The 25,630-nt window shown below is 38.5% G+C and overlaps 1 protein-coding gene across 1 annotated transcript in view; it reads right to left on the reverse strand.

Moving 5' to 3' along the window:
• Positions 1–25,630, reverse strand: part of SLC5A8 (solute carrier family 5 member 8) — a 54,241-nt gene that overhangs the window by 6,313 nt on the left and 22,298 nt on the right. The window contains exons 8-13 of the mRNA XM_008256962.4: positions 22,404–22,492; positions 21,453–21,565; positions 18,873–18,940; positions 8,935–9,021; positions 5,519–5,724; positions 2,127–2,230 (exon numbers count right to left, since the gene is read on the reverse strand). Of these exons, the coding sequence (XP_008255184.3) occupies positions 2,127–2,230; positions 5,519–5,724; positions 8,935–9,021; positions 18,873–18,940; positions 21,453–21,565; positions 22,404–22,492 (667 nt within the window). The remainder of the gene's footprint in view (positions 1–2,126; positions 2,231–5,518; positions 5,725–8,934; positions 9,022–18,872; positions 18,941–21,452; positions 21,566–22,403; positions 22,493–25,630) is intronic.

Genomic DNA, 25,630 nt, shown 5'->3' on the forward strand with positions numbered 1-25,630 from the left:
TCTCTCTCTCTCTCTCTCTCTCTCTCTCTCTCTCTCTCCTCTCTCCACCCTCCTTTCTCTCTTCCTCCCTCTCCCTTTCAAATAAATAAGATTTTTTAAAAGAAGCACTTAAGAAGAAAAAATAAGGACTATTCAAAGAGAATATGCTGACACTCCACTTCCTTTCAGAAAAGAAAATAGATTAAGAACAAAAAGTCAAACAGTAAAAGGTTACAGAATACATGTATTCCTGATCTGAAATAACTGGGTCAGTGGTGTGAAAAGTTTTAAATTTGTCTTAAAATGTATCTAAACAGATGAATAATCCTAATGTGCCACTAATTTTACTTATGAGATAAAGCATAATACTTTTGGACAAAAAAGAATATATTAAAATGATTGTTTGAGAGGTAACAAATTGCTATAAACCTTGTAAAATATAAATACAAGAGTGACAGAAGTTTTAAATACAATGCTATCCTGGTGCCAAAAATTAATTCATAGGAGTAAGATTCTATAAAGTGGCACAGTGCTGTTCACTCTGTTAGCTTAAAGCAAAAAAAAAAAAAAAATCAGACATACTTGGACAAAGTGAAGGTAGAATTTCTGACTAGTTATGACATATTTGAAGAAGAATACAATGCCGATTCCCCTAGTTGGTTGTGATGAATGCAAGTATGTGAGAAAATGCAGGTATCTAGGGAGCCCAGTATGTGCACCAACTCCATACTAAGTACCCAGGTCCAAGTCACTAGGATCCTCATCCAGATTCCTGTGATTGCCTCCTACCTGCCCTTATACCCCTATAGACTATTTTCAAAGTGGATCAGAGTGCTCCTTTTAGAATTATTGGAATATAATTGAAAAAATATCCACATAGTAGACCTAAAAGACAAAGATGGAAAATAGAAAAGACAAGAAAATTAGAGGAATTGTCCAAGATTCAACTAACAAAAGTTTCAAGGAAAAAAAAAAAAACAGAAAAATAACAGGAAGTTGTGAAAGAAAAAATTCATTGATGTCCAGAAATGAAAGACAAAGAGTCTTCAGATTAAAGGGGCCCTACTGAGGGCCTAGGGCAAGGCAGGCATTGTGAAAATGGGTCACATTCAAAGAGTCCACAGGTAGCATGGCATCTATGCTTGGCAGCAATACAGTAAAACTAGAAGAGAACTAAAACATCTCAGAAAGGGTTATTTTTAACAGGCCTCTCTAAGCAATTCATCAGTCCAGCAGAATGTCAAAGAAAAAGTTATCAGACAAGCAGTTTCTGAGACCTCTGCTCTGTCTACCCTTTCTCAAGAATGTGCTACAGGACGGGCTCCTTTCAATTAAGCGAGTAAACAAAGAATGAAGAGTCATGGATTTCAGGCAGGAGGCAATACAACACAAGAGGGAGGCCAAGAGAATTCACAGAATGAGGACAAAAGGAGTCCAAGAATAACACTTCTGTAGTGATCCCAAGTAATAATTTATACTAGGTGTATTATCAATTTGATATTTAAAATACATCTTAAAAAGTTTACAAACATCTAAAAAGCCTTCACACTATGTCTAGACATTATTATTTTTCCTTGCATGTATATATTTCTTTGCAAGTGTATGAAGAATTTATATAGAACAATGGAAAATTCACAGCATAGGATTATTTTAAAGACACAAGAACACTTTAAAAAGTTCATAGAAAAAAAATTAAAAGATAAGTCTACTTTGCTGCAAAAAAAATTGAAATCCATGGAGATTTTTTCATAATACACATTTTCCATGAACTTTTTGAAGTCCCTTGAATGTGTGAAAGCCCTAGCACTTTGGTAGCTACACAGAGTTTTGCCAAGCATCTTCTTTTAGTCCTACAGCAACCTGTGAGGTAGACAAGTCAGTTACTGTTATCCTCATTTCACACATAAGCTAGTGAAGGCTCAGAGCAGCTGTGTGATTCGCCCAAGTCCAGGCAGCTATGAAACATCAGGACAGCACTCAAGTAGAGATGTTTCTTCTGTCTCAGGTCTAGGTTTTCAAATTTCCCATCAGTAAAATGGAAGAAATAATTAAACCAGTTGTTAGCAGGCTCATAATAAAATGTATAAGTGACTATAAAATAGTATAAAACTGATACAGAGATAAATACTATACTAATATTCACTTACCTGTTAATAAACTGATAACTATCCCCACAAATAATGCCACCAAAGTTCCAAGAGTGCTGAAATACAGATATGATATAGAATACCAGTTATCCATCAGTGGAGTCCTAGGAGACAGGAAAAATATCACTGTAAGATTTCAAGTAGTGCTGCTAGCAATTACAATTTTGTGTCAATGATACTCAGAGCAAAGCCAAAACAGAACACTTAATAATGTTTTTAATGTCATTGTCTGCCATCTTGATTTTAGCTTATTGGATCAGGAACTAAAAGTATGACTTCACCTTGATCATATATGAAAATACTTAAGTGTCATGCTTATTCAAATGTTCTGGGAGCTGATCTTGTCACTGGAATCAGCTTTAAGTGAGGTAAAGAGGTTCCTGCTCATATAAGTTTTAAATTCTAATGAAGAGATAAATATAATAAATAAGTAAACAAATTAACAAACATCATAATTTCCACTGGGGAAAGGTGCTGTAAAGAAAATAAAGCAGGGCTGGTGCTGTGGCGTAGCAGCTAAAGCCACCGCCGGCAGTGTCAGCATCCCCTGTGAGTGCCGGCTCAAGTCCCCAAGTCTCCACTTCTGATCCAGCTCTCTGGTATGGCCTGGGAAAGCAGTGGAAGATGGCCCAAGTCCTTGGGCCCCTGCGCTTGTGTGGGAGACCCAGAAGAAGCTCCTGGCTCCTGGCTTTGGATCTGCGCGGCTCCACCTGTTGCAGCCATCTGGGGAGTGAACCAGCAAATGGAAGACCCACCCCCCCCCCCGCACATCTGCATAACTCTGCATTTAGAATAAATAAATAAACCTTTAAAGAGAAAAGAAAACAATGTGATAATGACATCGACCTCAATGGAGTAGAGAGGAAGTGACTAGTCACAACACAATGAGTAGTTGGAGAAAGCCTTCGGGAAGAAATGCTATTAGACCTGAGACCCGAGGAACAAAAAGTTCTTGAAAAAAGCCTCCCAAGGAAAGTTAAACACCAGCTGATCAAAGCAGAGTAAAGAAGATGCAGAATGGTACGAGATGAGAGATGAGCTCCAGGGACTTCCTGTGTGAGTGGGTATGAGTTGGGATTTCACTACAGATAATGGCGTCACAGTTTTTTAGGAGTGGCATGATCTGATCTGTGTCTAAAACAACTGCTCTAGTTCTCCATTTTCACTTTTGATGAAAAAGTAATCAGATGGTTTATCTATACCAACCATCCTGCCAAGAACAACGTATAAAAACTAGAGAAGGGGAGGAAAGAACAGAGATTTTGAAGACATGAGAGAGATTAAGGCAATGAGAACTTGAGCCAAGAGCCCAGAAAAAAGGGAAACCATTGACATAAACTAATAATATCAAGATAGTGCGGTACCAGGCCAATGATTGATAGACAACAAACACCAGAATCAAGAATCATGAAGCAGACCCAAATAAAAATAGTGCTTTTGTTTATATCTGTTTAGTTGCTGCTGCATTGTGTGGGGGCAAAAGGAGAATCTCTTCAGTCAGCAGTACTGAAATCTTCATGCTACCCATACTGCAATTTTGTCTTTATTCATTCTTTTAACAAATATTTATTAAGTACTTATTAGCTATCTATGGTTGCTAGTTATGCTTATTGTGCTTACTGAGTTTCTTGTTTGGTATATATTAGCTAATTCTCTCAAATTAGGTTATAATTTCTTGAAAAGTAGGAATTACATAAATGAAAATAAAATACTTTCTTTGAAAGATATTAAATAATGGGCAGCACAATGATAGGTACAAAGTTGATGACCAAAAACTATTGTTTATTCCTTGAATTATTTTTTGAGCCAAGCTAATATAAAAATTTGATTATTATAATACTAACCACAGAGTAAAACAGCAAATAAATTTGTTTCAGGAATCCAAATAACCTTTTCATCTTAGACTCTTGAATTAAGAAAGATATTAACATAGTACATATACTAAGCAAAACTGTGAAAGACGGATATTCTGAATGTCCTCTTACTTAACCCTCAGTTACCTTTCCTCCCTTATGACTGATTCTAATGACTTTCCCAGCCCTCTCCAAATAGTGCTCCCATGCTTTTCTAAAACACTGAGGGGCCAGCGCTGTGGGTAGTAGGTTAAGCACCCACCTGTGGCACTATCATCCCATATGGGCACCAGTTAGAGTCCCAGCTGCTCCACCTCCTATCCAGCCTCCTTTTGGTAGCTTGGAAAAGCAGTAGATGCACTCACATGGAAGGCCCAGAAGATGCTTCTGGTTCCTGGCTTTGGATAGGCCCAGCTCCGGCCATTGAAGCCAATTGGGGAGTAAACCAGCGGGTAGGATATCTCTCTCTCTCTCTCTCTCTCTCTCTCTCACTGGCCCTCTCTCCCTCCCTCCCTCTGTCTGTAACTCTGCCTTTCAAGTAAATAAATAAATCTTTAAAAAAAAATACACTGTCTGAATTTCCTTGCTTCTCTCCCCTCAGAACTTTACCTGGTCAAATCTCTCCTAAAGATCCCTTTTCACTCATACACAGCTTACCTGCCTGGAATCCCCAAGAAATCCCACTGGCAAGTATTCTCATTGCTGAATTCAATTCAAGACATGAATTGCAAAATAATGCCTATATATAATAATATTCCTTTTCCTAGGACTGTGTCCATTTTAAGAGGGAGATACCATGTCTTGACCTAAAAGGAATGATTCTTTAAGGGTGTTATTCTATGCACGTTGGTCCTGGGGCAATATTTGGGTAGCAGTGGCTTTATACTGGTATTCCTTTATACTGGTATCCATGGGATTTGTGCTTTAGGTTAGGCTTTTACATGTACACTAAAGGAAATCTTGCCCCCCCATATCCACTATACAAGGAAACATTCATCTAACACCAGGTCTACAAAATTTCATTAAATTAGACAAGCTATACTCAAAAGTGTGCTACATCAGTGAAAACTCTAACAGGAAAATCATAGCTGCATTTCATTGCTATTGCTAGAAAGATATGGAATCTAAAACAGAATGTATAGCAATTACTCAATAAACTTAGAAAATGTAGCTTTGGCCAATAAAACTATCTTTCAAAGGCAATATCAGCAGTATTTCTTTTATAATTGTGTTTTCATTTTAAACATTTTTTAAAGACAATTTTTGATGCAGCTGGAGCTGATTTTTGATAGGGTTTACTCATAGAATTTCTTTCATTAATAATCAAGTAGGTTACCAAATCTGTAGGTAAGGGAGAAATTTATACAGAAATGAAAATATGGTATTTTTGCTATAGCTGAATACATTATAGGGAGAAAGTCATATGGGCTCTATCATTTCAGACTTATGCAAAACTATAGTGTTAGAAGACAAAGCAATTGGATTTCTCTACTTATTATATAATTTTTTAAAATATGGTATTATTGCATGATTTAATACCTTTCAGCATTGTGTACTTGAAAAGCACTAGTAGAAAATGGCATTTCTGTGGTTGTCATCAAATTAGTGACATTGTACGTGCTGTTACAGCCAGAGGTGTCAAGGTGTAATGGCACAGTTCTCTCAGGAAGTGGAGGATAAAGTTGAGCTCCAATTCCAACCCATAAAGAAACAACAAATCCAGACATCAGACCAACAAGTGCCCCCTGCAAAACAAAAGAACTTTTTTAATAGAAAAATAAGTTTTCTTTAAGTTTTCTTTAATGATTGCATTTTTTCATAGATACAGCTTTAGGAATACAGTGGTTCTTTCCTCCATACCCACCCTACCCACCCCAACTCCCATCCCACCTCTCTCTCCTTCTTCATTATGCTTCATTTTTAGTTTGACTTTATATACAGAGGACCAACTCCATGCTAAGCATAGACTTCCACAGTTTACACCCACACATACACACAACATATAGAGTACAGTTTGGGAACAAAATTTGCAGTCGATTCTCATAGTACAACTCATTAGGGACGGAGGTCCTCTATAGGGACTAAGTGCACAATGACTTCTGTTGTTCCTTTAACAATTAATACTCTTATTTATGACGTCAGTGATCACTGCCAAGGCTATGGAAGCCTTCTGTGACCATAGACTCCATCGGTATTTGGACACGGCCATAAGCAAAGTGGATGTTCTCTCCTCTCTTCAGAGGATGATGACCCTTTCTTTCCACAGAGATCCTCCATGTAGGATATTTTTTGCCACAGAATCTTGGCTATAGTTTTCTTTGAGATGGAAATTCACATTATAAAGTTAAGTTCAACATGGTCCAAGCTAAATTCACCAAATTTCCATCCTAAAACTACCTTTCTTCACAAGATTTCTGCCTCTTCTCAAGAGTACCATAGACTGCTGGGTCCTCAGCCCGGAGCCCTGGAGATTATGTAACCCCATTTTTTTTTTTTTTTTGGACAGGCAGAGTGCACACTGAGAGAGACAGAGAGAAAGGTCTTCCTTTGCCATTGGTTCACCCTCCAATGGCCGCTGCAGCCGGCGCACCACACTGATCCGAAGGCAGGAGCCAGGTACTTATCCTGGTCTCCCATGGGGTGCAGGCCCAAGCACCTGGGCCATCCTCCACTGCACTCCCTGGCCACAGCAGAGAGCTGGCCTGGAAGAGGGGCAACCGGGACAGAATCCGGTGCCCCAACCGGGACTAGAACCAGGTGTGCCAGCGCCACGAGGCGGAGGATTAGCCTAGTGAGCTGTGGCGCCGGCCACCCCATTTTTTTATTTATATTCCTAGCTAGCCAATCATCAATTCCTGCTTATTTTTCTTTTCAGAGTTCTCATACTCCCCCTTCTTTCCACTCTGTTTCCATGGCCAGCACTCTGCTCTGGCCTCCTGGTCTCCTCACACCCAAATAACCACAGAAGCCATGTAGCTGACTCCAGGCCAACTGTTCCCTCTATTTTACTTAATCTGTAAAGAAATGGCATGCCATATCAGCTGCAGACTATGAAGAAGAAAGAAAGCATAGTCAAGTTTTCCCTCAGAGTTAACAACAAGCATAGCTGGAATTGTGCTGCCGGATACTAGGAGGAAACTAGCAGGCAGTGTTGACAAATGAATGCAGCAGTGCACACAGCCAAAACATATCTAGAAATAAAGTTAATGCAGAAGGGAGCTTCTGGCCAGCTTTCCCCTCTGAAGTCATCTGAATTCACAGTCTTTGGAAATGTATGTCCTCCAGCTTTTTCAGCAGTAACCCAGATATTCTGCCAGCCTTTAAATGTTTTAAATCCTAGGTCCAACAAAAGCTCACCTCCCTATGGGATGGGCTTATTCCCCTCCTTTAGATATCAGGTAGCAGGGGAAATAGAAATGAAATCACAAAGTAGGAAAAAAATGGAAAGTGAAAAGGCCACTGGTCAGATCAGGAGATGGATGCTGGGGACAAGAACTGTGAGCTCTTTCACAAGTCATGAATTCCTTGAGACCACAATTAAGTTTCTTAAATTTTGGTACCCTGGAGCTACTACAGTGTGACAGATATAGTAGGAGCGCAGTCAATTTTTTAAAATAATATGAGGTTGGAATAGCAAAATGGCCAACTGTTGACAGGCCATGCTTAGCTTACTTTCAGCATTGTGCATTGTTTGATCAAAGCTCCACAAAATTTAAAAACTCTTGAGGGCAAACATTTAGCTCTCTTCTCCCACAGCAATGCCCATTCCATAAATACTCATTGAATGAGTGAATGAGGAAGGAAGAATAGAAGGAAAAAGGCCACTCCAAGGGAAGGCAGATAACCTGCTGGTGAAAAAACCTGGATATGGTAACGAAGTATTTCTTATGGCAGGAATAATAGGATCTCTCCCAAAGAGCATGTTGGACCTAGTCAGCTTCAGCTCTTCTAGAGGCTACTCATGGTGGCAACAATTACAAAAACTGAAAGTTGATCTCTCTCTCATTTTTCAGACTCTCAAAAAACCTCTATGGTTTCATAATGCAGAGTCTAGGCAAACTTCAACATTTTGGGGTAGACACAAGCCACTCTCTTTCACTGTGGTTAGTTTCTACAAAACTAGCTTCTCATATGACCCTTCATTATTATTAATAATGCTAGCCTTTATTGATATCTGTCTTAACAATTACTAATGCCTTATAAGGAAAACAGAACTTTGAATATGAAGTCATCATTCATTAGTTATTCTATGAATGTCTGAAAAACTATATAATACATCACTAGCTTTTTCTGAACCTCATATTATACCAGGACTGAGCTGGTATACTTTCTCCTAGATTTCAGAAAAATAATTTGTATTTCATTTATTCAAAATAAAATTTAGCATTTCTAAATTAGATATGTCTATTTAGAAGAACTATGTAGAGATATTACCTCTTTCTTGAGAATATTCCCAAATATGACCACCTCTTTTGGGCTAGCACTATGTTGTGGGAGGTACAGCTTTAACTATTAGGAGCAGAAACTTTCTGGTCATGGTGGTAAATATCGTATTGCTTCTCTACATTGTACTATTGATATTCATGAGAATCCTTGACAATATTGCTCTTAAATCTCTCCTGTATGAGCCTGTTGACCTCCTCCTTTAAATCCTAACTACTAATTCTTAAGATGGGCAGGAAGACAAATATACAAAAACATGACTCCTTATGAATATTTAAAATTTGACTCTTTAGTTATGGCAGTCTCCATTTAGCTTCCCACATGTGGAGCTCCAGTGCTTAGTACTTCATTAACGATCCACCAAAGTCAAAATGAGTAATTTAAGTCATTAAGACAAATCATGAATGAGAGATCTCAAAGGAACTACATCTTTACAACTGTGGAAAAAGTGATATAAAGCCACTATTATAGTTGGCAAAGCAACCTTTATACATATTCTTCTTTATACTCACAATTGAGTTGGCAAAGGGAACCATGATGCCCAAAGAAAACAAGCCCAGAAGTGGTCCACCAACCATTCCAAATATGCTGAGTGCTGCCTACAAAAACAATACAAAGTCAGCAACTGGCAATCCCAAATCCAACCTGAAATGTTTTGAAGTAAAATTCATCAGGATGAAGATTTAAAGCATTCAGACTTCTGAAAATCATAGTTTCTCCATGGCAACTCAAAGAGATAATTAGAAGTTGCAGCCTTCTGTTTCTCAATTTCAAATACCCATCTGTTCCTTCAGGTATCCTCAAAAAAAGGCAACAAAATGCAAAGATGATAATCCTGAGACACTGGCAGACCCCAAATGAAGGCAGAAATCAAGACTACTCTGCTCAGCTTTGTTCCTCCTGACAATAATAGATCGCAGCATTACTACGTGGGTTAGTAGTCTCGAAACACTCCTCAAAACCAGATTGTGCAAAAGCACATTCAAGTGTTCAGAGACAGCAATGAAACCCATTGCCCATTCCTGATTTGGTTCCCAAATGATGGCACCAGAATAAAAATATTCTTTAAAAGATAAAGATTGGGGCCGCACGCTGTGATGTAGAGGATAAAGCTACCGTTTGCAGGGCTGTCATCCTATATGGGTGGTGGTTCAAGTCCTGGCTGCTCCACTTCTAATCCAGCTCTCTACTATGGCCTGGGAAAGTAGTAGAAGATGGCCTGAGTCTTTGGGCCCCTGTACCCATATAGGAGATCTGGAAGAAGCTCCTGGCTCCCAGCTTTAGATTGGCCTAGCTCCGGCCATTGCAGCCATTTAGGGAGTGAACTAGTGGATGGAAGACTGACTCTCTCTCTCTCTCTCTCTCTATCTCTGTCTTTCTGTAACTCTGCCTTTCAAATAAATAAATAAATCTTTAAAATAAGATAGATTGGTCAAATCATAAAGAAATAAACATAAAATCAATTAGATAATTGTAATATTTACTTTGAAGTACAAAAACCCAAACCAGGAGGGGGGAAAGATTACAATGTGAAACATGAAGAAATGTAAAAATCTCCCATTTTCAACACATTCATGTTCCCAATAATCATCAGTTGCCTAGTGATTAAGAATGAACAGAGCCATAAAAGAAGGGTCTGAGACATTTTGGGTTGTCAACAAAGGAAAGAGACCTAACAGAATAGGGTGAATGAATCAAAGAGAATATATCAAGTCAAGAAAATGTTTGAGGGTATAGATAGACTGCAGTCTTTATATAGCCATCATTGTCAACATCATCATCCTCATAAAAAGCCTACCTTATGGATTATGGGTAGGAGTTTCAGTATTGATGAGACAGAACTTATGTTTAAGGAAATTGTAAACTCAAAGATGAGTAAGTTCACAGTGGAGTTCTGTAGAAAGGGAGAGGGGACTACACAGCAAGATAGGAAAGATGTCAGATCTCATGAAGTAAGTTATGACAGTGTGATCTGTGAGCCAATTTTGGAGATACAAGGAATATACTCAAAAACTGGATCTGTCAGAAGAAATAATACTTTGGCCAGAGATGAAAAAAGAAGAACTAGCTTTGAGTTATGGCAACTCTACTAGAAAATGTCATGGTATAGAGTCAAGTCAGAACTGATATATCAAAAAAAGGGGGGGAAATTGATCACAATAAGAGCTATAAGCAATAATGCAGATTCCAGGGGAAGTACACTTGGGAGATTTATTGATTATGACTTAGGTGTGTTGGGTAAGCATAGAGCTTCTGAACCTAATTCATTCATTCATAAAATCAGGGGTGAGATCAGACTACTCTAAAAACTAGTGTGCCTTAAACAACCAACCCAAATAGAACCAAACTTTAGGACTGAAATAAAATCTTAGAGGATCTCTGATTTTCCCAACATTAACTTTGAGCTTTGTGGATCATGAGGGGATCTGGGATTCACCAAGGGGGAGCCCAGGTAGCCCAAGAAGTTTTAGGGAGGAAGCACTTTGGATTATCAGACAAGTCAGCATTTATAAACCCATACTGATATAGGTGCACTCATGCTGAATTTGATAAGGGTCATCTTTGTTGAGCATTGTAGTCGGTGCCATGTATTTCATATAGTGTTGAATAACAACATCATTATCTTCACCTTCATGAAATGACAGACTTTTGGGTAAAACAGACTTTAAATAAATAATTGCAATAAAGTATGATAGTGAAGATGAATCAGGAAGTAGTAGGTACTCTGGGAACATTTAGCAAAAAATAATCAAACTTATCCAGGTAACAGATATTTCTGAATAAGTAATGTTTAAGCAGCAAGTTTAAGAATAAGAAAGACTTAAACTGATTAAGAAGTAGAGAGGAAGGCTGCTCCAAGCGGAGAGGCAATCCCTGCTAAAGGCTGTGAAGTACACACAACATTCAGAAAGATCGATCCGTCCTCTCCATAATAACTCCTCCAATACAAAAAGTACTCTCTATAAAAAAATAAAAGTTAACAATTTAATGGGAGGTGAAGGATCCTTCAAATAAAAAAAAAGAAAAATGATTTTGCATATTTTTACATCCAAGAAAATGGAGTCAACATAGTTTTCTCAATTCATTCTGCTAATAAGATAAAAAAAATATTAGCGTTCCATATAAAATAAGCATAAGAAGACTCTGAAAGGTGGGTAGAACTCAAACTGACTAGGGACCCTGGGACCTGCACAGTGACACAGTGGTGGTGAGTTCTCTTAGCTTCCTTTTTACTTCATATATCCAAGTCCTAGGGTTGAGGAAGACAGCCAACCAGAAACTCCAACAGGCACAGGACAAAGAGAAAGAGAAGGAGGGGGAGGGGGAGGAGGAGGAGGGAGGAAGGGGAGGAAGAAGAATAATAAACTACCAACAAACACTTGTTCTCTCCTAAACACAGAGCCAGAAAAGGAACATCTGGAAAGGATAGAAAACACACAGACAATAAATGCTTCATCTACCCAATCACCACAGAATGAATCATTGGCCCACCTACTCCCTTGCCAGCAAAGGCCAAGTAGGGAGCCTAGATTCAGTCCCCCCAGCCTGTACCAAGGTGCACCTGCTGGTAAAGCCCCAGGAGGCCTAGTGGATAGTCAAGACTATCACCATTGCCCAGCAGTATTCAGGCCATGGTGTCAATGGAGACCTTCCTGTCACATTCCAGGATTCTGCATGATTGAGTGGATGTCTCTCCTTGGGTTCACTTTGTATCAAAGATGAGTCTTAGACATCTCAATCAGATTATTCCGACAGTACTCATAGAAGAACAGGAACAGACCAGTAGCATGGCTCAGATATAGTCAATGGATCACGTCTCCATCCAGAGATCATTCTTAGAGTTTGGGGGATCTTCCCTCCTTTTCTCAATCTGTATTTAGTCTGAGTTGGTTACTAGGCATTTATTTCCGACAGTGTGTTTAAACTACTCTTGTAAAGGTAATATTTGTTCTAAGGTTTGTGAGAATAGTACCTATGCTGAGGTAGTCCTGTCTCCTAGCAGTCCATGGGCCAGGATTGGAAGTCCCTGGGTCAGGATGCATCACAAGCTAAGTGACACAGAAATCAGTTCTGTGTGAAACTTGTATGGGTCCTATGGCTACCTCTAAACTTGTAGTCACCATAGTGGTACAAGTGTACACTGCATTCTACCACCTAACTCTGAAGACATCAATAATCTAGAGGCTGCTTAAGCTTTTAGTATGCTTCATGGTCAGCCAAATCTCAAGGTACGGATCTTCTGTATAAGGGTGATGAGTAAGTGATGGCATTCACAGAACAATCTGGTGGGAACTTAACCACATCATTGGTTGAGAGAGCAGAGTAGGTCCATTCTTCAGCTGAAATTAGTGAAGATAATGATAGTGGGGTTCAGCTGTGGGTCTGTGGTAGCCTCACCAATGGCAAGGGAAAACTAGTTGGCAGGTGGTAACCAGTGTTGATTATAAAGAGTAGATGAGTGGTAGAAGGTTGGTGGAGGCATACCAAACAAATTAAATTGCTAGATGCTTGGTGAGTGGCTGAAATGACCCCACGGTGGAGACTGGCAGTGACCCCAATGCCAAAGAACTGGCCAATAGGTCTGGAGAAGCCACAATTTGATATGGGCTTCAGACCACCAAGAGAAGCGAAAGGCAGTGAGAATGTGGGGCTTCAAAAATAATCATATTCAGATATAAAAGGAGTTGAATGGACTTGATCAGAATTAGAGTTGCATGGTAGGAGAGCAATGGCAGCCTGCAATGGGGCAGAAGGACCAGAAGGACTTAGAACTAAGCAGTAAGTCCTCGAGACACGTTATACACTTCAGGTCATGTCAAAGATGCAAATGTTTCATCTTGAAGATGGTCCAGTCAAGCCAAAGTTTTGGGTCTTTTCCATCCCAAATGACTTCCAGGGACAGCAGATGCTTCCAAGAAGACACAAGCTGTAGAAACAGTGGTAAAGTGGCCCAAAAGACTACTGGGCAAATTTACCAGTAAAGGCATTACCAGGCAGGTAATACCTACCACAGTTGGGTCAGGCTGTATGGCCTAGGCACAAGACAAGAGTTTTAAGAGTGCAGGCATCTTTCAGCAAGTGGAAAAATTTGTGTTCAGCCACCCAGATGGGTAAGTGGATGAGACCTGCTAGCTAAACAATGGTCTGGAGGACTTCCTAAGGCTTTCCAGAGACCAGCCAGTTTGGGGGTGTGCTTCAACATAACTGCCAGTAGAGGTCGCTTTGTCCTTTCTGTGCATGGATGGGGGAAGGAGGCAAACTGTTGGTGGGATCACTTTATTGGATGATTGTGCCTAGGTATTTTTCAGGGTGATAAAAGCCTACAGTTTGATTAACTTCGGAGGCTGTGACCTTCAGTGCCAGGGGAGTTGGTATGGCCCGTGGTGAGGCATCCCCAAAAATCAACTGTGAAGCATGTGGGCCCAGGATGGTCTGTTATGTTCAGGGCTCCCCAGGGCATCCCTGTCTGGTGGGGGTGGTGGCTGCACAAACCCACTGATCATGCCTAAATGCCTCAATAGCTATTTTTCTCCCTCAACAAAGTGTGCAGGTCACTTTCAGCCCTTGGGATTAGTTAGAGGCTCTGCTGGTGTGGGCTGTTCACCGTGAGCAATCGTTGCAGCAAAGAGCAGGAAGAGCTTACCTCCACATGCTCTGTGCCCAGGGCCCCATCTGGCTCCTGAATTAGCTTGACAGGATCTTTAAGTAATGAACTGATCTTGTTGACTTTGGAGATAGATGCCAGCTGTTTATTTCTTGGCCCATGAGTTGCAGATCAGGTACATATGGTATAGCCAGCAGGTGCTTTTCTCATTAGTTCCCTGCATCAGGTCTTTGAGCAGGCTTTGAATTTCTGTCCACATCAGGAGTCGTGACTCGTCAAGGACTTCCTTGGGACCCAGGATGCACTCTGCCTCATCCTATCTGGTTGTGGAAGCGGCAGACGCTTCACAATTGTGAGTCAGATGGTAGCTGGTTATGCTGACAGGGCATCCAGCAGTCACCTGGATCATGCCACAGCTCACAGGACTCTGGATGGACCAGGCAAAGTGACGTGACTCTAACGTTAGCCCTTGTGATTTGGGCACATTGCCCATGGGCTGTTGCCAGCGATACCCAACAGGCATCATAGGTTGTAGCACATCCCTTGAGAAGCCACACTGTCTCATCAGGAGTGTACAGAGGGAGATGGCAGTGATGTGCCCTTTGATGATTTTGTGGACTTTGTTGGTGGTGTTAATCCAGGGGTCTACTGGTGGACATCTTATAATTTCCTCATTGCTAGGCAACAGTACATTTACCTTGTGCAGTTAATATTTATCTTGACATTCTCAATCTGCGGCACCATGGTGCCAGGAGCCTTCCAGGAGAGAAACACAGCCGCTAGCTATGTATAGGTAGCTCCCCTGACATCATTACCATCCTTCTCCTTGTTCCACCTTATGCCTCACCTCTACTGGGGACCAAAGCAGTCTTAAAAACAATTGTAGAAGATTTTTTCTGGTGGCAGTTTCTTCAACAGACAAAACACAGGTAGAGGGTAACAAACAGGCGAGAAAGCAGAGTAAAAACCACCAGAGCTTCTGTGCAGTGTTCCATGAGGTTTCACCCAATTTCTCGATCACAGCCAGCCCTCAGTTACTCTCTCCATATTCTCTCATAGAAGTTTGTTACTCATTTGCTGACTTACTTATCTTCATTGCCAGCTTCACTTGGTGGTTTTGATTGGTCTTAGGTAACCAGCATCCCAGGGGTGACTTCTCCACCCACCTTCTGTTTGCTTTATGTAAAGACTTACATACCATCTGATGTTTAAGCAGTGCTCTGACAAGACAGATTGTAGGAGCAGAGCAGTCACGTGGGCTAGATAGAGTCAGGGAGTCAGATGACTGACAGAGCTGGAGGGTCTCTATCCAGAAGCCATTCAGAGTCTAGGTGATCTTTCCCCCTCCTTTATACTTATATTCAATATAGGTCAGACACCAAGTATTTCTTTCATATAGGGAGTTTAAACTATTCTTGCAAAGGTAACCTTGCTAAAGGTTTATGAGAGTTGCATCTATAATGTGGTGACCTTGTCTCCTGGAAATCCCTGGACTAGGTTTGGAAATGACCTGGCCAGGTTGTGTCATAGGCTAAGTGACACCAAGTATCAGTGCTGCAAGGTGCTTGCATGGGTTTCGTAGCTATCATTATTCTTATAGCCATGATACATCTACAGCACAGTACACAACCCACAGGCATAGCAAGGAGCTCCTCCCTTAGGTGTCATTAAAGGCCAGTGGGAAACCTGAACTTCTACCCCCACATGAGAATAATGAGGCAGCATCCTCCCTCGCCCTACCAAAGTTGTGTTTAGGCCAGCTAACCCAGAAGGTATAAGTGAGATCCAAACTTTCATCACATAATATGGAAATGCCTAGATTTCAGTGAAAATTCACTTTTCATAGCAAGAACCTGGAAGATCTCAAACTGAGGTTTAAAAGACAATCTATAGATGCCCACGTAGAGATGACAGAAACACTGGAATTTTTTGACCAATATTTTTAAGCAACCATGATATCAGCTGGAACACACTTGGGACAAATAAAAAATGGAAGGTTTCAGAAAAGATACAAAAACCTCACAGAAAAGAAGAAAATATAAGGAAGAGACAAATGTTCTCAGATGAAGGGAAGCTAAGAGAATCTGTTGTCAGAGATCTATCCTAAAAGAAAGGTTAAAGGAAGTTCTCTAAATAGAAGGAGAATTATAAAAAGAAGTAACCTGGGAACATCAGGAAGAAAGAAAGAATATAATAAGCAAAAATGTGGGGTGAATATAATTAACTTTTTTCTCCTCTTGAGTTTTCTACATTAAATTTGACAATTGAAGCAAAAATTATAACACTATCTGATGGAATAATTGTATTATAGAGGTAAGGCTTGACATTTTTGTTCAAATGGATAAAATGACAAAAACAGTAATTATGTGTATATGGGTGTGTGTGGTGTGTGTAAAGGAATCACTAAAAATGCTATACAAAGAGATGAATATAAAACAATATAGATAAATCAAAATTGAATTCTAAGTAAGGTTTAAGCACTCCATAGTAAGGCAGAGAAAAAAAAGAAATAGAACAGAAAAAAAAAAAAAGTTTAGCCTTAAACCCTGATGTACCAAGAAGTACAGTAAATATAAATGGTCTAAATATACCAATAATAAGACAGAGATTGGCAGAATGGATTTTCTTTCCAAAAAAAAAAAAACCAACTTTTTTTTAAAAAATGCTGTCTACAAAAAACTCATTTTAACATATAAGAATATAGGCATATAACAATATAAGCAGATCCAAAGTAATGTATGGAAAAAGATATCATGCAACCATTAATCAAAGGAAAGCATGAATAACTATATTAATATCAGATAAATTAGACCAGAATAAAGAAAATTATCAGAGATATTTTATAATAACAAAAAGGTTTATCCTCCAAGAAGCCATAACAATTCTAAAGGTAGTATGCACCAAACAACAATGCAATCAAAATCTAAGCAATGTTTCTTATAGACAAGATTAGTCTAAAATTTATATGGGAAGGCAAAAGAACTGGAATAGCTAAAGCAATTTTTAAAAATCAGAATAAAGATTGTGAGACTCACTATAAAGCTACATTAATTAAGATTGTGTGGTATGGCACAGAGATGGACAAATAAACCAATAGAATTGAACAGAGAACTCAGGAAAACATGTCAAGTATGCAAAGACAGTTCAATGGAAATAAGGTAGGAATTTCAATAAATGGTGTTGGCTGGAAATATGTCTGGGATATTTCCAACTTAAGTTTCATACTTATACAAAAATCAATTCCAAAATATACTGAAACATAGATTGTTTTCAAGAAGTTCAGAGTTTTACAAACAGGAAGGATCTTCTCGATCAGGGGCTAGGTATAGTTCACAATGTCTACACCAAAAGCAGAATCCTTAAAAAGACTATATGATAAACTGTACTTCATCGAACTAAAAATTCACTCTCTTGAAAGACCATGTTAAGCTTAATTTTTTAAAAACAAATAATTCAACATTAATGTGGGTTAAAAAAAAAAAAGGAAAGAGATACTTTGTGGAAGAAGATAAATTGATGGCAAGTAAATACCTGAAAAGAATATTCAACATCATTAGTCACTAGGAAAATGAAAATTTAAATCACAATGGGTATCACGACACACCTATAGTAATGGCTAATATAAAATATTGTGAAATTATCAAATACTAAAAAGTATAAGAAAAACTGGACCATTCATTTATACATGCCAATAGTATGAAAATGTCAGTCAATCCAGAAAACAAATTGGCAATGCCTTTAAAAAGAAAACATTCAGGGCTGGCATTGTTTTGTTGTGGGTAAAGCTGCTCCCTGCAATGCCAACATATCTATATGGGCACTGGTTTGTATCCCTGCTGCTCCACTTCCAATCCAGCTCCCTGCTAATGCACCTGGGACAGCAGTGGAGCATAAGTGCTTGAGCCCCTGCTACCCATATGGGAGACCTGGAAGAAGCTCCATGCTCCTGGCTTTGGCCTGGCCCACCCTGGCCATTGCAGCCATCCGGAGAGTGAACTAATGGATGGAAGATCTCTATATCCATCTCTCCCTCTCTGACTTTCAAATAAATAAATAAATCTTTAAAAAAAGAAAGAAAGAAAACATTCAACTAACTAGAAACTGTACTCCTGAGCATTTGCCCCAGAGAACTGAAGAGACTTATGTTCACAAAAGTATTGGCATATGAATTTCTACAGCAGGTGTATTTGTAATATCCCCAAACTGGAAACAGTTCAGATATCTTTAACAAGAGAGTGGTATGGTACACTCATTCCATAGAATACTGTCCAAAAATAAAAAAGAATAAGTATTTTTACATGCAACAACCTGGTGAATGTCTAAAGACTTATGCTGAGTGAAAAAAAAATCAATCTCAAAATGTTACATATTGTTTAATTCCATTTATATAACATTCTTGACATGGCAACATTATAGGAGTGGAGAACAGATTAGTGGTAGCCAGAGCAGGTTAAGGAGGGATCTGGGGCAGGATGGAGGAGAATGTGGCTATAAAAGAGCAATAACGGGATCCTGATGGTGATGGAAATTCTCTATCTTGACTATATCAATGCCAGTATTCAGTTTAACATTGTACTGCCAAGATGTTAAAATGGCAAGATGTTAATAGTGGGGGAAACTAAGTAAAAGATATTTGGGATCTCTCTGTATTATTTCTTACAACTTGTACCTAAATCTACAATTATCTTGAAGTAGAAGATTTAACTTTTTAAATAAATTATTTAGTCATATCTGTCCCTGTGTATGTCCTTCTCAATACATATTGAGAAAAAAAGACGGCCACATGGACATTTTAGAAAAATAATTTAGTGATTATGATTCGAACTTTTGGGAGTCAGCTCTCACCTGTAACAGGGCTCCCATTAGTGATGCCAGAGCAGCCATTGCTATACAGCACATCCCATACAGCACACCTAAATGAACAGTGGAAAAACCAGTATAAAATTGGAATTCTGCATGGAATAAACCACCTCACCTTTAATTCACCATGAGTAATGTGACTGTGATGAAGAATGGCCACACACATCAGAGCCAGCCAAAAAAGGAGGGGTGTTTTACCTACAGGATCAGTACAGAGGACAAAGCCCTTCTATTGTGTCCCAAGATTAGTTATAACAGTAGGTTATATAAGTAAAGAATCCCTGGAATTAACTACAGGGATCTTAAAACTAAGAACTATTGTGTTATAAATTCAATCCTCCATAAACATTTGTCTATAAAGGGAGGCTCAGGTGTCTGTTTCAGCCTGCCAAAAATAACTCAGAACTCAGTTCCACTGTGTACAGCAAGGAGGAAGGAGGGTAATCAACAGCAGAAGTTAAAGTCTTCTCACTTGCAGCTTTCATTTCTCTTGAGAAGAAAATATCCAAACCAAGTTTTCATTTGAATTGTTATCTACCCTGCGCCCCCTTAATTTCTGTCAGCACCCCCATGCCTTTCCTATTAAAGTAGCACAGAAAGAGAACTACAAGCCAGTGTCATATTCCCCCTTCTACCAAGCTGTGTCCCCTTTAACTTTTAGAAATGCTCAAGCTACTATTGATGCTCAGACCATGGGAACTGTCTTTTATCTTTTGACATTTCAGCACTTTCCAAATTTTCTCGTTACATCTATCACTTTTTAAATTATATATCCAAAAAGCTTTATTTTAAGAATTCCTTTCAGCAGAAATCACCTGACATCAGTTGATACTATTTCCCACATTCAAAATTCAAAATACAGTAAAATTGGGAAATTTGCTAATCATAAAATTAGTGCATTCCTTATGCAGTTCCTATCTTACAAATAAACACCTTTGTGAAGTATGTAAGTAAATAATCTTATTGCACCTGAATGAAAAATCTTACATTGTTTTACAAAGAGCTCTTACCGAAATGATTTTTATGCCTCTCAATCCCAATATAAATAATATTTCCAATATATTTAGTTTGATTCTTCTCCATTTGATAGATCATTAATGGTCACCACTATGATTTTTGCTATGCAAAAATATCAGAGAAAAACCTCAAATACCCTCCATGTTCTTCTCTGTGATGTCTTTACTGTGTATACCTTAAGATAATGATTTTATATAATGTCTCAAAATGAATGAAAATTTCATCTATTCTAGTTGAGATTATCTGTCATGAATCATCCCTATCACTTCTTGAGGACCAATTAGTGCTTTTCATTTATAACCATTATCTCAAAACTTCCTGGTAACCCTGCAAGGGTTCCATTTTCCAAATAAAGAAAGAAAGACTCCCATAAGTTAGTAGGTTCACTCAAGGCTACTACCTAGTAAAATTATGAAGTGAGACCAGATCTGTCTGGCTTTAAACATGTCTCTTCATTCAACTAAACCATATGGTGTCAATAATTCCATAGTCAACCAATCTACTCCTTAGGGAGCATTTTTTATTTCCAAAATTTTTAATGAGAAAATGTTTGCCTATTTCCATAAGTACAAACTCTTGATATCAGGCTTTATGTTTGAAGAGGGAGCGTTTTATCATTCTGAAATTTTGCTCCAGAATTCAAGCCAGGTATATAATAAAATGAGGCATTACTATTTAAATTTTTTAAACTTCGTGAACATTGAAAAATATTAATTAGGTACTTATTTCAGGCTACAGTCATGGTAACTGAACATAAAATGGAGACTCAAAACAGTATTATTTGATGTTTCTTTGACAGTTTATTAGTGTCACTGGGTTGAAGTTAAAAATTTGCTTAAAAAAGAACAAATTTGTTGGTTATTCATTCCAAAACACATATACTAGAGATGTCTAAGTGAATGAGGAAGTATACTAGCCAGATTTCTTTGAGTCAGATATTACATTTGGGATATCTGAGTACTGGGAACCCTTACACCTTTCCATTCAAGCTAATATATAACCCTTAATATGCTTCTACAATTTCAGAATAGAAGCTAAGAATCCTTTGAACAATTTTGGGGACTATCCCCGGGATAGTGTATGTGAGCAGACAGAACAAATCAAGATGGGTTAAAAATTAGAATATTCTGTGTCTTTATCTTCAATCCATACATACAGCCCTAAAACTGACTGCACCTGTTAGGTAATATAGGAAAAGCATGGTTATTGATTTCAAACTAAAGGTATTTCTTAGAATTGTGAAGTAAAGTTGAAAATGAAAGGTTTGATTTTTTTTTTCTTATGGCTAGGAAAACACAGACTTGGGATAGAATGAAATTAAGGAAGAGAGATAACCAAACAGAACGCCTGGAAATTGTGTTTTGTGGTCCACTGAAAATTAAATGTTTGAAGTGTGTCCCAAATCTTGGTTGTAGATATGGTCATGTCTGCAGTAAGTCATACATTCACACTCGAGAGTTATCACTGTATTTTCCAGGGAAAAGAATTTCTAGCATCTCCAAAATCATCTCTCTGAGCTAAAATGGCATCATGCAAAAGGAAACTTACTCATTCCTTGGGAAATCCAAGACAGAGACCTTTCTGAGAGCGACCTGAAGTGAGGTTTGACAAGATCTTCCACAGTCACTGCTGCTAAGGCATTAATACTGGAGGACACTGTGCTGTGCGGGAAAAGAAAACATTTGTAACATAAACTTAACAATACTTTTAGTGGGAGAAAGAAGGGGGAAGCAAACTTATACCTCTAAATTATCACCAGTTAGTTTTAGTGATTGCAGCATCCTGTTTCTGAAAACTCTTGTCATCCAAGAATAATTTAGACGACACCCACAGGCTCAACAGGAAATGAGGAAGGATAAATTTATGTTGCTTCCATTTTTGTAATTAATCCTGTGTCTATGAAAAGGATCTATGCAGATTGTTATTATTAAATAACAACTTTAAAACATTATTTCTTGTACACAGAAAAAGTTGTCATAATTCTTCACTAACATATGCTGTGATATCAACATTAATTTCCTGAATCATTACTAATATATGCTGGATGTGTGGATAATAATTCCCTGGGGCAAACACAGCAAGAAACTGCAAGGAATAAGTTCAATTACAAAACACAAGATTCTTTAGGCAGTATATATTATTCAATATATATATATATATGAAATTTAATCCTAAGTTGCCAGCAGACCATGCTTTATCCATATGCCTATTTTAAACCAAAACAGTAGGCACATATTTCTGATAACCAGTGAAAGCTACCATCAAGTGATCATCATTATGGTGAACTTGTAGAACAGGCAATGTTGTATTCAAGAGTAGAAACTTAATTAAAAGTGATGTCTGATGATAACAGTGTGCTAGCCAAAAGGCCTAAGAGTCAGATTAATAGAATGCATTGCCTACATAGGACAATTTGTGCCACTCTCGTTAATTTAGCTCTATCCCCCAAAATAACTAATAATAAAAGAAAGATTCCAAAAAGGAAACCGTGAGTCATACCTTAATGTTCCACTGTAAACACAGGCCACAAAAAGTCCAGGAACTCCTGGATAATCTCGCAAAATGTCCAGTACCAGATAAGGCATGAGCTGAAAAATTCCAAAATTTATTCCCAAGTACTACTTGCTATTGAATAAAAATTAATACTTTTTGTATCTTGTGTTCTTCCAGAAATGAAGGAACATATCCTACATAACTGAAATTTCCAAATATCTAAAACTAAACTCTTTGCTAACATTTACAAAAATGAATAGCAAAATATTCAATATAAACAAGCTATGGATTCAAATTTGGCTTTGATTATTTAATTTTTCTAAGTCTAAATTCCTTAATTTGTAAAACCAATCTCATAGAGTTGCTGTAAAAGTTAATTTATATAATCTAGGTAAAGCTTTTAGTATAGAATATAGCCTATTCTGAGTGCTCAATAAAAGTAGCTATTATTCTATAAAAAAATAAATCATTTTAAAGGAATTTTTTTACACACCGCTGTGCTTAAATAAGAAATAGCCTCTTTACAAGATGGCTCAAGACCATTTTGTGAACTTCAGTCAATGCTCAAGACTGAAGATGGAATTTTAGGCACATAGAATGGGAGATGTGGTTGGAGGATGACCTCAGGAAATCCTTGGAACATGCTTCTTTTAAGAAAGTCTTTGATACCAACTTGCTTTTTGATAACTTATTTTTTTAATAAATATTAAATCAAAATGGGCAGGTATGTGATTTCAGTACTGTATATATGCCAATCTTTCTGCAAAATTATTTTAACCAAGAGTCCTGGGGCAGGCATTTGGTGCAGAAGTTAAAACACCATTTAGGATGCCTTCCTCCCACATCCAAGTGCCTGGGTTCAACTCCCAGCTCAATTCCTGATTCCAGTTTCCTACTAATATGCACCCTCAGAAGTAGCAGGTGATGGCTCAAATGATTGAGTCCCTGCCACCACCCATGTGGTGAGACCCAGATTCAGTCCACAGTTCCTGGCTTGGACTTGGAAAACTTCCAGCTGTTGTGGGCATTGAGGAAGTGAACCAGCAGATGAAAGAATTCTCTCTCCCTCCCTCTCTCCTTCCCTCCCTCCCTCCCTTCTCTCTCTCTCCCTCTCTCTCTTGCTTTCAAACAAAAATCCTAAGTGGACAAGTGTCTTCTTACTTGCATCACAACATTATTGACTATTTCTCTTACAGTACAGAATGTATAACATGCCATATTATCACTTTTTTAAAAATTTATTTTATTTATTTGAAAGAGTTACAGAGAGAAAGAGAGAGGTAGAGACATAGAGAGAGAGAAGTCCCCCATCTGCTGGTTCACTCCCCAAATGGTTGCAACAGCCAGAGCTGAGCTGATCTGAAGCCAGGAGCCAGGAGCTTCCTCCAGGTCTCCCACGTGGGTGCAGGAGCCCAAGGATTTGGGCCGTCCTCTACTGCCTTCCCAGATGGATCAGCAGGGAGTTGGGTCAGAAGTGGAGTAGCTAGGACTTGAACTGGCAGCCATATAGGGGCCTGGTGTTGTGGCTCAGTGGGTTAAAGCCCAGGCCTCCCATATATTATCACTTTTACAGCCTCTTTGATCTCATTGAACAGTAGTGTATTGATGGGCTATGGAAGAACTTCTCTACTGTCAAGGATCTGTGTTGGGTTGGTTTAGGAATATTTTCCTCCACTTTCTCCAAAGCTTTCTAATTCTTTTCTCAGAAAAAAAAAAGAGAGGGAATAGTGCTTCTCCATACATGAAACCAAGACCCAAGTTTTCCAAGATATTTTAAAAGTTTAACTTTAAGCAACATTCCATACATAAGCAAAAGGAAAGAATCCATCACTAGTGATAAAAAGGTCCAAAATCTTCTACCCTAACTTCAATATTCTCAAAAACTTTGGTGTGATTATTTCATATTTGAATGACTACTCAGATATTGGTAGAATCAATGAGTTGAGACAGATAGGCAGGAAAGTAGTTAAACTATATGTAGGCACTAGCCCTGCTTCCCCAGGGTTTCACGAGAGGGTAACACAACCCTATCTTTGCTCTTCTGAGGGTAAGGTTTTTACATGATCTCCCATTGACCGCGTCTAACTCACATTGTGTCTGCAGTGAAATGTTAATTGGATCAACCCATTACCTAACAAAAGGTACTGGAAGCATACAGTTAGGGGGGAAATCTTGGGACATGCTAAGTGCATGCAAGTAAGACATCCCTGGATGTGTTTTATGACAAAGTCTCAAAGGTAGGAACTTGCAGAGCTTTTTAGTTTTTTGTTTTGTTTTTTAACCCTGGGTACAGGGAAACAGTTTTAAAATCTCTGTTGTCTCTATGCTACAAACTACAGACAATGAAGATAAAAAAAATCACAAAATACTCTTGATTGGAGGACTATAATAGAAACATGCCTCCATCTTCAGAGTAAGTGAGACTCTTGGATCCTCTGAGAGAACAGGGCAAGCATGTTTATCCAAATGAGGGCATAGGTTTAAGTAGGGCTGAGATATACGGTTCAAAAGAATTTTCATTTTCTAATCCCACAAAGTTGTATCTTTCTGGGAATGTAAGATGCATTTGCACCAATATAAAATTTAGCTTATCTTCATTCTAGTGAGGCCACTGCGCATCTGATCTACAAGATGGTCTGAGGACATGATTTTGGCAGTAACTCAGGCTTTTGGAGTCAGGCAGTTCTGGATTTGAATTCTAGCTTCAGGTTTACCAGGCCATCGCTTACTTAACTTCTCTACGCTTCAGTTTCCTCTTCTTTGGAAGACAGATAAGTACAGTACCAACTTCAGAGGTTAGCTGTTGAGAATTAAAGGTTGTAATTTATATCAAGCACTGAATAATCATGCCTGGCCCATGGTAAGGACTTGATGAATGCTCCCAGTTACTCTTCTTGATTAGCAATGTGGATGCGGGCAATTTAGATACCCTCTCTGGGACTAATTTCTTCATCTATAGAATTAGGGTTACAGGGTTGTGAGAATTAAATGAGATAAAGCATGGAAAGCTCTTAGCATAGATTCTCATAACATAATTGGTGTTCAATAAACACTCAATTATTAGATTTGCTTCTCTACTATTTAATAACTAGAAGATAAGTTGTTCATAAGTGAGTGATCTAACAGCACTCACAGAACATTCTACAGTATCATGGCTTGTGTGTACTCTGTGTGTGTATAGTTAAAGAATTTATTTGAAAGACAGAGTTACAAAGAGAAAAGGAATGACAGAG

The sequence above is a fragment of the Oryctolagus cuniculus genome, chromosome 11 (assembly GCF_964237555.1).
Source record: "Oryctolagus cuniculus chromosome 11, mOryCun1.1, whole genome shotgun sequence".
NCBI lineage: Eukaryota > Metazoa > Chordata > Mammalia > Lagomorpha > Leporidae > Oryctolagus > Oryctolagus cuniculus.